Below are 15199 nucleotides of genomic sequence, written 5' to 3'. Positions count from 1 at the left end.
TTTTAATACGGGAAAAAGTAAAAATATTTACATCATGGGTACCGAAGTCGTTTAAAAACAGTCGTACAGGTACAACGTTTTATTTTTTTTAATTCAACATTAGGTATACGTATTTAACATTGTTTTCACTTTATAAAGGTTCTAGGTTAAAATGTTTATGTATTTTTGAGATTTTAGAGGCACTTTTAACTGTTCTAATTCGTGCGTATGTTTCGTATAGGTACTTGCAGTGTTATTGGTTTTATCTTTTACACTTGCATATATTATGAAATATTTATGACTCTAAACTTATGAGAGACCCGAGACACTCAGGCTTACCTGTATTATTTTATGTAACTTGTAGTTAGGAAGAATGAAAACAAAACAATCATAATATATAGCTTTGCATTGAAAATCACGAGACAATTAAATATTAATATAATTTATTTACTATCTATAGATACAACGTTTCATTAATTTTTACAAAAGTACCTAACTGTTTTTTTTTTCTTGAAAAAAGTTCTTACAATCAAAGTAAAAAAAAATTAATTAATATCGATGTTGACGATTATTACAATATAAAATAAGTAACACGCGTTATGCCGTCGCATAATGCTGACGATGTATAGTCGTGTAGTTTGAACGACGACGACGACGTCGTAAACAACAACAATCACAGTTAATTGAGAAACCCGATACACATAATGAACCTATAGAAATCTGTTGATTAAATAATTTTGTTTGGGATAAGAATAATGACGGAGACGCATTGTCTCGGCGGGCAGATAAAATAATAATAATAAAAAAAAAAACAAAAAAAAAGAATAATAAGTAAAACAAAAATAATAGCAATAATAAAAATTCAAAAAAAAATATATATATATATACTATGATATATTGGATTGTAAAAAAAATTCTTCTTCGATTAATGAGTGTGGGCGTGTGAGATCGGGGAACAATGTGCGTGTGACTTAGAAGAAACCGTCTCCGGTGGGGTCGTTGAGCCACGGGTAGTTGTTGGGGCACCTGACGCACGTTTGCAAGTTGATGGTCTCCCCGGGAACCTCTTTGCTGGTCAGCTTGCACGAGTGTGGTACCCAACAGGCCGGTGGTCCTTCGACCACACACTTTTCCCTCCATGGTTCGAAGTTCTTCACCTCGTTGATGATTCTCGGCTTTTGGATCCATTGGATCACCTGCGTCATGGTGACGAAATACACGTCGTTGTGGTTGGCCAGCACTTCGTCGATCCAGAAAAGGAACGCGTCCAGGTATTCGGGGTTGTTCTTCAGCCAGGCGGCGTGGAAGTACAGACCCATGGGCGCGCGGTTTTGGTCGTAATGCCGGTCGAAGTTGTGGTTCAAAAAGTTGTAGAACTGATCGCCGGACAAGATGTTGGAACACGAGTCAACCATGGCGCAACCGGGCAAGTATTCGTCGAAGTTGGGGTCCTCTCGCCTGTCAAGTTCGTTCATCACCATTTCCCATACGGCGTGACTACGAGTCGGGCAGTGTTGCAAGTTTCCGTGACATCTATACGAGAATCAAACATTGTGGCTGTGAGTAAAACTGATTCCACGCGGACAAACTATATAATATAATCGATATGCTTTCATTTTTATAGGTCGAGCCGGTAAAGAATGCTCGCCGTAACGACTATAATAGTATTATTAGTAATTTAGTATTGCAGTCATCAAACCGGTAACCTTAAATGCGATTGGTCGTTATAATATTATAATATAGATCGTACGGATCGACCGTTAAAACGTATTGAAAATAGTCTGAAAATGCTTGAATGAAAAAAAAAAACTTTGATCTTAAATATGTTATTCATTCATGAAAAACAAAATAATAAATTACAATTTTATTATAGAGCTGTTTTAAAATCATGTACAGAATACGCCCGCTAGTCCTTGAAACTAGACGACTTTCGCTGATTGAATAACATCTTGTATACTTGCAGTATATAATCTATATGGTCGACTAGAAATTTAACATTCCATTCTACTTCCTACTATCCAAATCGAAATATAGATTATTCTAAATCTCGATACTCCAACAAGTTGAATGTTGTACCCAAAAGGCGAGTTCAAATTTAAATATTTAACATGACATTATATTATTATATGACGCTGACGCAATATATTACTAAAAAAAAAACTAAAAGTATTAATCATAATGATTTAACAAAATTATTCTAGTGCTGCGATAGTGATGAGTGATAAAATTGCATTACTATAATAAATTTCAAAATTTATCAAATCGAAAAATTTACGAATTTACCGAATAGAAAATATGGAGGTAAGTAGTATACGTACCTAATCAAAAATAATAATATGACGATTATTAGTAGTAGTGAGATATTATGAATTGTTATATAATACATCAGGTCGTGTACCTGAAATACGTGTGTGAAATGTAAGAAAATAACATGTAATGAGCGTGCTCGGATAGAATACTTAAAATCACCACATCACGCTTTGGTCACAAAACCTTCCCCTCCCTTCCCGGGGCACGGAGACAATCCGAATAAATTAAAATTGCACATCTCCCGAACATCTATACAACGTCAATATAAGTCACTCTGCCCGTAACTATATATTATATGCTTTGAAACTATTTACAGCACACAATTATCGGAAGTAATAAAACAATAGCGTATAATAATAATAGTAGGTATGTCATTTGACAAATGAGTAGGTTTTTCGCTGTCCGATAAACGGTAAACGTTAATAATTTATTAATATAATATTACATAAACTTTCATCGACGGTGATAAAATAAGAAAATGTCGTCTGACGATTAATAACAGCGTTACATTTTTATTGTATATAGGTACGCCTCTCACCTGTGGGGCATGCGGAAGTACATGGTGTACGGCCAGAGAGGTGGGTTGGATAGGGGTGCAGTGATCGATGAATCGTACAAGAAAGCCTGTTCTTCCATCATGGTGAATTGATTGTTGCCACCCACGCGCAGATAAGGCGATCTCAAACCGACAACACTGTTGTCTGTCAGATTCGCGTATTTTTCGGTGATTATTCGCATACCGGCCATTTCCTTAGCCCAGTCCTCGACGGTGGCGTTGCTCCAGAACTGTTCGTCGTCGTTGTGCCTGTAAACACGCAAACACAAATAATAAGTAACGATCATTTAGAGTTTTAGACGAAAATCTCATTTCGCACAAGACATTCGGTTTAAAATTGCATTATATATACGACTATACGAGTATATGATGACTGTGTGGTCGTGATTCAAAAAAATTGATTTGTATTTACGCTATGTGTGTAATGTTCGTCTGCAGAAATTACAAATGATTCGCCGAGACATTTTTTTTAGGGATCTTCATAATATCATCATCATTTTATTTCTATATATGCGTATGATTCGACACCAGTCGTGAGCAATAACGAATTTTAGTTAGGCACCTACATATTATCTTTATCGCGAAACGTTTCTGCCAAAAGTTTTTGATAATCATTGAAATGTATGACTTGTGTGATCGCATTATATATTATACAAACACGATTTTGTTTGCTTTTAAATAGCCAACATAAAACACGAATCTAATCGATTAGTTTATTGATATTGGTAAGAAAGTTAATTATTTTAAATTTCAACATTGTTTGTTTATGAATACTATAGTATTATAGTATAGGCAGTATCTAGAGCCAAATAAAACCTACGAATGCAATGCGCTAAAGTTTAGTTTCAGTATTATCTGTTGAATTTATAAAAAAAAATACTTAAACATTTTGTAAGAAAATAGTGTAGGTACCAGGTACTTATCCCACTATCTACGTTAGACGTTTTTAAAATTTAAAATTACGTTTTCTTTTAGTGGTTAATTTTATGACGTTTCGACCACAAAACCAGTATAACCACAAATTAACGAGTTATGACGTGATCAATGAAAATAAAAGTTACTTTTATATATAGGTACTTTGAATTTTACTTATTATGTCAGTGACCTAATAAACCTCTATCTTCCGTCTTTCACTAATGTATTCTTATTCTTTTTAGTGAATTTATAAATGGTATAATTCGTTATATATTAACCTCAAAATATTATAATTTTGTCTCTTACATGAAATTTTTAAACATTGATTATCGATTTTTGAGATAATGTTTACTACCTAATATATCAACTATCAATAAATAGAAGAAAAATAATCTATTAGTTCATCAACATAGAAATATAGAATTTTCGGTAGCTAGGTGTATAAAAATGTTTATAGTTGAAAATTCTGTGAAAGTTTCATTCTATAATCGTTATTTTAATACTACATCGATAAATATTCAAGAAACAGTAAACTAATTTCAATTCACAGAATAATAACAGATACTAATAATAGTTATTTATGTACTAAAGGAAATAGGTATACACAATATAAAATTACTTTTGTCGCAATTTTTTTTTTTTTTTTGACAGTGAAAAATGTATTATACGAATTGTTATAACCTTGATAGGTGTCACATGTTGATGTCAACGTGCGTGTTCTAACATTAGTTAAAGTATCTTCTTAAAAAAATGGTTGCATCTTCTATAATTATATGTTCACTTCGAGTTGATTGATCGATCAATAATCTGAAGTAATCAAGGTTTATTATTTATTTGATTGTATACGTCATAAGCTATTATTATATTATAATGTTAATACAAAGTTAATGTACTACGGAAAAAGGTTTAATTAAATAAAAAATCAAGATATAATTTTTTACCTACAAAAGGTTCTATTATATAGGTACTTTAATTAAACAAGGACGAAAATGTATAAAAATTAAAATTATTATTAAAGATAGTGATTAAAATAACATGACTATAACTCATTAAGTAATATAATGTGAAATTAATAATTGTTTATCAGTGACAGTTTTAAATTCTTTATAGTGTAAAGAACCAATTTTGGAATTATTTATTTTAAATTAAATTTCTAATAGCTTAAATTGTTTCAATTAGGTATCCATTCGAATTAAAATTTCGTAACTCAACTAAATTCACGATACACACACGCTTCACACATTATAATATTTTACACAACTAATTTCAAAGACTTATCGTGTGTTGTTTTGAATAATAATAATAATAATAATAGGTAATAGGTAAGGTGTTCCTTCCCATCATATGTTTTAGGAAAAAAATAAAGAGTGTTACTCTTTTTGTGTTATAAACTTATAGAACAATCGAGAAACGTGCGTATTAAATCGTGTTGAATTCACGGAAAAAGGGGAAAAATAAAAAAAAATATTGGTAGTTTAAAATCTCGAACGAATAGAATCTGTTGAAAAATGTGTTGTGCACTTGTGCAATACACTCCTCACGCCCAAGTTGTACAGGTTTGAAAAATACAAGTATACCTAATATAATATTAAATAGGATATATACATGTATATATTTTTTTTGACACTTACGTCCAAACCATTAGCATTAGATTAGCAGAAATGAGAAAATAGACCGCTAAAAAGAACTTGTCTGACATGTTCATACCGGTTTTCTCACAAACACATTACCGTCAGTATTATTTCAATATGCAAACGGATACAACATTTTCTCGACATTCTTGTGATCGGCAGACACATCGATCGGAATGCTATTACATATTATCAGTATTGTGTATGGGTACATAATATAATTTCTCGTGCACTTGGATTACGCAACTCGAACTGCCGATGAGAAGGTGTCCTTGTGAACATTTGTCGTAAATTAAATTAAATAATAATAATAAAAAAAAAAAAAGAATTTCATCGGTCTTTTAATCGAAATTTTATGAAAATATTTAAATATTGTGACTGGTATCGTCCTCGGCGGCATAACACGTCCTACTCAATTAAATGCATAATGAAATATCATCATATAGTGTGTTAAGTACCTATGCATACGCCGCCAATTATTTATTAGGTATTTAAATCCATTAATTCAAATTTGAAATTTTACTCGCCAATTAAAATATTATTGAAAAAAATAAAAACGATGATGTTTCATTACACCGACACGTGTATAGTATTATTTTATTAATTTTACCTATTATCCGTATTGGAATTATTATAAATAATGATTTTTCACCGAATCGATTCCATTCTCTTTAGTCGCATTAATTATGGTTAGGTACCTAACCTACCGGATTATTACATGATGGATTTTACTTTCCAGTTTATCTGTTGGTATACTTACTTTCACGACTGTTCAAAAATTTCATACTACTTCTATCGCGTAAAATATTGTATCGGTTTGGTTATCTTATATTAGTCCGGTACAGACAGCTTATAATGCATTCAAATGGAAAGGGAAATGAATACATTTATCTTAAATCGTATACATAACACGGACACGGCGAGACAACGCGTACAACTACTATCGTTTGAATCTTAATATTTGATTAAAAGACCAATACGAATTACGAACGTCTGAAAAAATCTGTCGTCCCGAGAGAGAACCTGATTTTTAGATATACCCAAGTTGTAGGTATTTCATATAACATAATGTATAATACATAATTATGTATTATTATTGTGCCGTCGTGTTTCTATCCAGACTTATTCGCAACTATTTCACAATAATATTATTTAACCGGAACAGAAACACGTTCGTTCGACTCGGACGAATGTACAACGTCGCCGTAGCGATGGATTTCGAAAATCTCGCGTAAGAACAAGTGCATAGACATGTACGCGTACAGGTATTAGGTGCATTTATTTAATAATATAGTACGTACGTTATAGAGTGCACTGCGATTTCGTGACCTTTCCTGTGAGTTTCCTGTACGGCCGAGTAGTTGGTGTACTTGTGCGACACGAAAAACGTGGCTTTGATGTCACAGCCGTTGGGATTCCTGCGTTTGCCGTTGAATATTTCCTTGTACAGTTCGATGTTGTTGTTGTTGATGGCATCGTCAAAGGTGATCGTAATCATCTGAGGGACTTCTTTGGCCGGCAAGTCGTTTGGTATTCCGGTGCCGTCTTCGGAGCAGAAGCAGTCGGGCAAAACGCACACGGCTGGATCACAAGGCGGTGCGCGATTAGGATCATTATCGTTATCTATAGATAAAAAAAAAATGAAATTTAATTAAATAATTACCACGTCCGTAATTAGAGCTTATTGAACCATAAAGTAATTTTCAAATTCCCGGCAAGGCTACGATGTGATATTGTTTTTAGCATGTCATGTATTATAGTTTTTGTAAAACAAAAAAAAAACTAGTACAACCGTATCTATATTGTAAGCTTGCACTTGATAAAATTTTTTTAATAAAGTTCATATCTATATAATAATTATAATTTTTTTCAATAATCTTAGCTAGGCAATCAGTATTTTTTTTTCAAAGATAAATAATTTCATATGATGTCAAAAATTAAATTTAAAACGAAATATGATAATCAGAAAAATATACTAGCGTGCGATTTAAAATTTAAAATTATAGCTGTGTGAAATAAATCGTTGTGTTATTAGAACAATTATCAAGTTCTTACACCAATAAAAATGTATTATAGCTTAGATAGAAATTGAAATACATTTGAATGTTAAATAATAACTTAGAAAAGATTAAATAAAGATCAAATATACAATATATATATATATAGTCCTTCTAACTACGAATAGTACAAATAGATAATTTATGTTATGTACAAAACATTTTTCTACTTTTACAATCTGGGCGTCAATACATTATATTAATCAAACGTATTTTTAATAATCAGATGATGGAAATGTATAATTTATAAGTTTGAAATAAATATTGCTAAATTTTTCATTTAGTCAAACTTTAAATCTGATTTAAGATTCTTTTTTAACCTAAAATAGTATCCAGCTATAAATACTAAGACCTAATGATTATGTGCCATACGTATCTTATAAGTTATAATACATATTGTTTTTATTATTATTTGCCAATTTGAAAATAATTATGATTTTATAGATAACTCATTTCGTTTAATAGTAATTATTAATTCATACGAACCACAAGAATTTTCATCTGAACCATCGGGACAATTCTTTTCACCATTACAAAACAGTCCTCGTTCAATACAAGACTTATCACCACAAGACAATTCTCCGTCCTATAGTAATGGGAAATATAAAGGTATATTAAAATATGTATATAAATGTGTTTAACACGAGTGAGTGTATTTTCTATGTAAATAAAATATATGCAAACAAAATAATCATATTTGATTAAAAGTTAAATATTTTAATGATTTATTTAGGTATATGCTTTTAGAACCTATGTGCGGCACCATAAATGATAACTCTTTTTTAAATGCTTTATTGTTCCACGGGAATAAACAATTGATGAAAATTTGAAACAACTAAGATTATTATTTTCTATATTGCATCAAGACGATAAAAAAAAAATGTATCAAAATGGACGTGCCGTAAATTTCACTATTTTCTTATTAATGCTTATAAGTATCTGTAAAACTTACGATAATGATCACCTAAATCGATTATTACAAATAATTTATTAGGCATATCTTTTTTAAAATATGCGAACTTTGCGAATCTTGGGTGAATGTGTTTTGGACATATTTCTCATGCAGATATTTTAGTGTTTACCTGTATCTATGTTAAATGTAAATAATATTCGAAGAAGAGTTCAAACTAACACTAATCGTTGTCGAAATGTATATTTACAAATGCCTGTTAATATAATACAGCAGTGCGTATCTAATATTAGTCGTATCATTATAAAATGCGTTTAAATCTAATTTTAACTCTGAAAATCGAGTTAAAAAACAACTCGAGGATTAATCACTGAAAGACCTTCAACATCAATGCAGAACATCAATGCAGAACTGAAATAATAGTTTGCATTATCATTATCTAACGTATTATCATTATCTATAATAATATGTAATCGTAAATCGCATGCGTACAACAATAATATAACTATATAATATATGCACTATAAATCTATACAAAAAATAATCCTTTATCTAATACCTGACACAATGGTTCGTCTGTGAACAATAAAGGTTTGACTTTGCGTTCTTTATTCTTCAACTTGCAATTCTTTACTGCGGCCTTCCAGTCACATGTTTGTTTTTCTATGTCGAAGTACAAACCGGCAGGACAACGAATGGCTTGCAGTCCCTGTAAAATGTACAAATTAAACTCATTAAAGTCTCTGATATATTATTTGACCGGAAATCGTATAATATGCAAGTAAAATCCTTAATTACTTGAGGTATTTATTGATTAATAAATTCAGATTGGGCTATACAAATTACAAACATTGGACCAAAATATTGATACATATAAATTATAAATATATAATAAATGTGTTGATTTTTTTAATTTCAAAACGAATAAATAAAAACCAAGTTGTATAATTTATGGTATAATTGGTATATAATTAACATACATGCAGTTTATACGGTATGAGTAATATTATAATTTATGATAACTATCAATACGTTTTAAATATAAGTATTTATGGGTCACTGAAACTACTAAAATTATATATATATATATATATGATATATCCATACCATATTCATTGGAAAAAATAGTAATATTTTACTTACTGATGATGTGCACTGAATGACGTCACGACAGCTGTCACCATCTTGTGCAGTTAACCGAAACCATTCTCCTGCGTCTTTGTCTTTACATATTTCGATCTCAAAACTTTCCTCTTTTTTTGGTTCACTTGTTGACGCTTGTTGACGTTTAATACGAGACAATAGCGAATCACAAGATCCTGTGAAAAAAAAATGACAAATTTGATAATTAGTTAAAACAATAGTGTAGCTCTTACTAGTCTAACTTATCAGAAAATCAAAACAAATTTAATTTTTAGAACAGACTGAGTTAAGTATTCTAATTTACATTAAATAGATACTCATATTATGAAGTAGTATTATTACATTGCCTACCTATATGGCTATATATTAAATAGTTTATTGTTTGATTAAACAAAAACTTTTTATATTTAACCTAATTCTTGTTCATTGCCTAAAATCATAATATCTACTAATCTATACTTGTATTAATACTACAAATTGTAATTTACAATTTGTAAAGTAGGTATATAATTGTCTTCAAAATCTTTTCATACTATTAAACGATTTTATTACCTATGACTTGAAGAATATTTTATAATATTATCAATAATTAAATTATATATTATAATATGTGGATAACCCATTATCGTAAATTTTAATTTATCGGGGTTTGTGAATACTGATTAATTCATTTCAAAATGTTATAGTAAATATATTTTATATGTACTGCCAACGTTTGGCAAGCAAATAGTTGCTATAAAACCTCTAACCTACCTCAAACATATTATATTAGTTTCAATATCTTAACTATGAACATTTACATTTTATTAATCTTATGTCACTTATTACACATATTTAGAAAATGGCATCTAACCTTTAAAGTTTAATATATTATTAATTTAATAACCTTAATGTGCTATAAATCGGTAAATTATGTTTTTAAGTAATGTAGTTGGACATTGCCATCGAATGTTAAGATATAAAAAATACTATAATGTTATGAATAAAAATCTTTACCTACTTATTCATAATAATCAATAATTTGTTAATAGATTTGAAAAAATATTTTTATTTTATTATTTTACAAATTATCATAAACATTAAATGTATGTAAATATTAGCTGGATTAAGGTATGAAGTTACAAAAATATTTATGCTTAAATTATGATATGTAAATTAATGGTTTTTACTGATCATAATTTCATAATTTAATTTTAGAATATTAATAAGTATTTTATCGTACACGTTTACAGTGTGTATATACTACAGTAGGTATTATATTATATTAAGTATTTAAAATATAAAAAGCTGTGGCGGTGGTTATGAAAAATGCAGCATTGCCTCACAACCAAACTGCCGGGTGAAACTCATTTCGAACATAAACTATAAATCAACGATAAATAATATTTGGACATCGCGTATAATATGGTTATTGCACGATTCAAGAATACAAGACGAACCCGCTAACCGAGATGTCGGGTATCCTACATAATATTATATTCGTCGACGCGTTACTTCGTTCCGAACGGTTATTCTTTCTCGTTGCCGAGGCTAATATTTATTTATAATTCAATCTTCGAATCGAAAATATTACCAACGCGAATATTTATAATATTAACGACGACGATAACGAGCCTGCGAGAAGAACAACAACTATTGCTGCGAGTCGGGTCAGTCCTTCGTGTTCGTAGCGTAGTGTACCTCTGTGCACTGTGTAATATGTGTAGGATATTATGCGTTCAAAATGCTTTGACCCGGCGGCCGGCATTGCGGTAGGTGCGTCGGAACGCTCATTTTAAGCGCATCTGTATAATATTACCATCACGTCGGATCCGGTCGGATACGCGTGTGCGGGGTCAGAGCTTTACACGGAATATAATATGTATGTGTGCTTATAGGTAATAAGGCACGCGAATGGTTTATCGTTTCGTACCCGTGTCGCGTATAATATTATGATGGATATGTGCGGCAATAATACGAGTATAATACCTTCCGGTGTCGGTTTGGCCGCGTAATGTTGATGAACTTGGAACGTGCACGCACGACCTCGTTTACGCTCGCACGTCATCGACGACGACGACATGGTTTACCTACTGTTGTTACATTGCACGTGTTCGGCTACAAATCCTATGTATACCTGCCAATCTGCTACATATATCGCTGTCATCGTACGTGCGGATCACAAATTACGACTTATGGGTATTACTACTATATACTGTTGTTGTTGCTGTTGTTGTTGTTGTTGTTGCGCTATACGAGATAATGTATTCACTTTCACGCGACCGGGTCGGACGAAATTTAAAAACGGCTCGCGTGCAGAGTCTGTGCAGGACACGGCGTAGGTATATATTATTTTGCGTGCGGTCTTGTTAAAATATAATCATATATCGGAAGGAAGGAAGTGTAGACGGGGAATGTGCGATGTGGGGGGAGGGGGAAAGCTCCGAGTACACGCGCGTCCTACTTTCTACGTGTAGATATATATATATATATATACACCTATATACGCGCGTGTCCGATCTTAACGCAACGACGTGACAGTTTTGACGACGGACGCGTGCGCGAGGACCCTTTCCTTGCGCGAGCAATATACGTATATAGTACTATTATACGTGTTGTGCAGGCCGATAAAGAGAAGAAATGATATCATTAACGATCGGCGGACGCGACTCGTGAATGATAATCGGGAAGTGTGATGTCGAGAAAACATTGTATTACCGTTTAGAAATCATAAAAATCAAAACCGATCTCGTGCGGTATACACGCCGGTCGATCGATAATTAATCACGCGCCCTTCGGCGTAGAAGTGAACATGATGGAGTTGGGGTGAAGCAGGAGAGTCGATCGGGACGATATAATGTATTTTTTAAATATTGTCCGTGTCATCGGTAGCTCGAGGGCTTGCTGCTCGCACATATATTATATTTACGACGCACGAGGAAAAACCGCACGCTGGTCCAAAGAAAAGCGACGAAAACCTACACGATATAACATCCGGGTGTCGCGATAATCGTATTCCTGTGCGTATAGTTTAAATAATGTGCGCACCTATTTTGCTGCGGGAATTCGAGTGAAATCATCTTTAGACACGGTTGTCGCCCACGGCCATTATTATTATCTATCATCCGATATCTACTGTCGCGCGAGCATAATATGTAATAAATAATATTATAACATATAGTGTTTTGATCGTAACTCAAATTGTTTATAGTACGTCCAGTGGGGCAATGACATATACGTTTAGACTATATAGGAACTCGACGTACGTGGTGCACACACACATACACACACACATCTATACGGCCCTGTATTATGCTTATATAAGTACATGTCATCGCGTGTCCTGCAACGACAATGGAGTTTAGTCTGAGCGAATTAATTTTTTACGATTTCAGTTGATTTTTATAAGTATTTATTCAGTGGGCGTCACGAATAACCTACGCATCATCGTTCTTTGAACTTAAATAGGCGGTCATTTTTTTTTTAAATTTAAGTATAATAGTATGCCTACGTAAATTACTCGTTAAGCAGTTGAGTAACACTTCAAACATTGCGTTATTCGTGTCATCGTATTATGATTCAACTATTTGCAACCTATAGTCTTCGTATTCGTGCGTGTATCTGTACTATATCGGTAATAACAACATTACATATTATATTATTATGTCGTTTGAATTTCATAATAATTACACGTTATTAATATGGACATGTTATTATTGTTTCCACGTGAACATAAAAGTGATACAACGTCGAGTAGTTTTCAATGATAGCGTGTGCACATACAAAAAAACATACATATTATATATGTATACCTAAATTACGATATACAAGTTAAAATTAGAACATAAATAAAGCTTACTGACTGAGAGCTTTTACGAAATTGTTAATTGTCTCATAACTAACTGAATTTATTATTTTGGAAATTATAATAAGCAAATTAGTGACTAATAATACATACGAGTAGATTACAATTTTTAAATCAACTCTCCTCCGAACGCCGAACGGCTATATGATTTATAATTGTAAAAAAAATTGACTATTGTAATATTATAAACATAGCGCATATTATATCTTTTAGAAGAAAATAAGTTCATTTAATTAAATTAAAAATATATCCTCTTTTTTATAAATACAAGGAAAAAGTGTGTTTCAACATGTGAGAAAAAAATTACCCTATACTTCAGCAGTGCACATGCCTTTCAAAAACGCAGTTATGTACATCCTTTTATACGGCACTGCTGAATGTTATTATTTGCAAAAAACCCTCGACAAAGATTGTAACGTTCATAATATATATATATATATATATATTGTATGACACCCAACACATTACAAAACATTCTATCAGTGGGTTAACCGAGAGACTTAGACGCCTTTTTTTAAAAAATTATTTGACCATTGTTTATATATATTATAATATACGACGTACGACATAATGTCCAACGAACGAATTCGCCGGAAAAACCTCCTGCAATACCCATCATATAATATGACGGCGGTATTATACGACGCAGCTAATACCTGCTACGTATAGTGTATATAATATTAATATGTGAGAAATGATTTAATAACGATAATTTAGTTACTTACCAAAGGTGATCAGACATGCGATCGCCAGGAGCCTGAGTGAGATTGACATGGTAGTCCTCATGACAGACTGATGCGAGCGCACAATCACTTTCGAACAAACAAATTGCACACGACCGTGTGCGTTGCCGGACAGATACTAATTAAACGGAATTTCAATTGCAGTACTATCAGTGAATTATAACAATATGATATTTTCTTATATGTCTCTCGAAAATCAACGTGTACGACTGTCCGCAACAGTGACGGACGGAACAAGACTCGGTTTCACACTTGGCTGCGGCGCGTCAATTTATTGTCTTATATACGCCGGGACGCATTTCACCGGGGCGTTACACTCGTCGCCGTACCGACAGGTAGAGCCACTGAACGGGCAACAGTCGTGAAAGTCTTGCTGCGTGCTTATAATATTATAATATATATCGACGTGCGAATTTATCAATACATGGTATGTAAGTCTGAATAACATATACAAGGTCAATATTACTGTATCAGACGTTGTTAACAAAAAAATTAATTTATATATATTTTTTTATTTTTTGCTATATACGTTTAGACGATTCTTTCAAACATAATATATTGTGTACCTACCTATACTTATATACGTGCTGCTGTATAGCTGATGGATAAAAATTCCGATTAGAATTGAAAATAATACATAGTATACCTATTATGAAATGTTTATCGCAGAAACGAATGCCCAAATAATTGTACACGATTTTTTTAATATAATAATAATTTGTTTTAGTAATTTTAATTGTACACGCGTGTGTACCTACAATATTTAAATTTAAAATGTATTTAATACACCGTAAACATTTTAGATTCCGAGTGGAGTGATTTTACAATAATGTGTGATTTTATTTTTATTTTTTGTGTCATATTATGCGTATAACTGCATGTATAGTAGAAAAAATGCTTCCATTTTCATCTTCGTGTGTGGTTTCAAGAAGTAAATTTTATTTATTTAGTAGTTGGTACATTGAGAGCATTAAAAAATATATAACAATTATTTTTCAAAATAACTGAGAAAAGCAAAAACGATTTTGCTAAAACCAGTTATATTTATGAAATCGATTTTTTTCATTCAAAAATAAAATATTGTTGAGATTTGATTTGTTCACAAAATATT

General features: G+C 31.8%; 1 protein-coding gene across 1 annotated transcript; it reads right to left on the bottom strand.

Annotated features, from left to right (window-relative positions):
• Positions 1-405: 405 nt before the first annotated feature.
• Positions 406-14357, bottom strand: LOC132924123 (chitin deacetylase 1). Its single transcript, XM_060988231.1, has 7 exons — positions 14071-14357; positions 9502-9677; positions 8918-9067; positions 7935-8034; positions 6693-7014; positions 2828-3094; positions 406-1512 (listed from the first exon to the last, which is right to left on the bottom strand). The coding sequence occupies exons 1-7, from the start codon at positions 14129-14131 to the stop codon at positions 951-953; spliced, it is 1638 nt and encodes a 545-aa protein (XP_060844214.1). The 5' UTR covers positions 14132-14357; the 3' UTR covers positions 406-950.
• Positions 14358-15199: the final 842 nt, after the last annotated feature.

This window comes from Rhopalosiphum padi, chromosome 3, assembly GCF_020882245.1.
Source record: "Rhopalosiphum padi isolate XX-2018 chromosome 3, ASM2088224v1, whole genome shotgun sequence".
NCBI lineage: Eukaryota > Metazoa > Arthropoda > Insecta > Hemiptera > Aphididae > Rhopalosiphum > Rhopalosiphum padi.
Note: the sequence above shows the minus strand (reverse complement) of the source record. Positions and strands in the feature narration are given on the sequence as shown.

Excerpts from the sequence above, each read along its gene's own strand:
- LOC132924123 (XM_060988231.1), bottom strand. The coding sequence starts at position 14,131 with ATGAGGACTACCATGTCAATCTCACTCAGGCTCCTGGCGATCGCATGT. Across the intron at positions 8,035-8,917 it reads CAGACGAACCATTGTGTCAG|GACGGAGAATTGTCTTGTGG; the intron begins GTATTAGATAAA and ends CCATTACTATAG. Across the intron at positions 7,015-7,934 it reads TTCAGATGAAAATTCTTGTG|ATAACGATAATGATCCTAAT; the intron begins GTTCGTATGAAT and ends TTTTATCTATAG.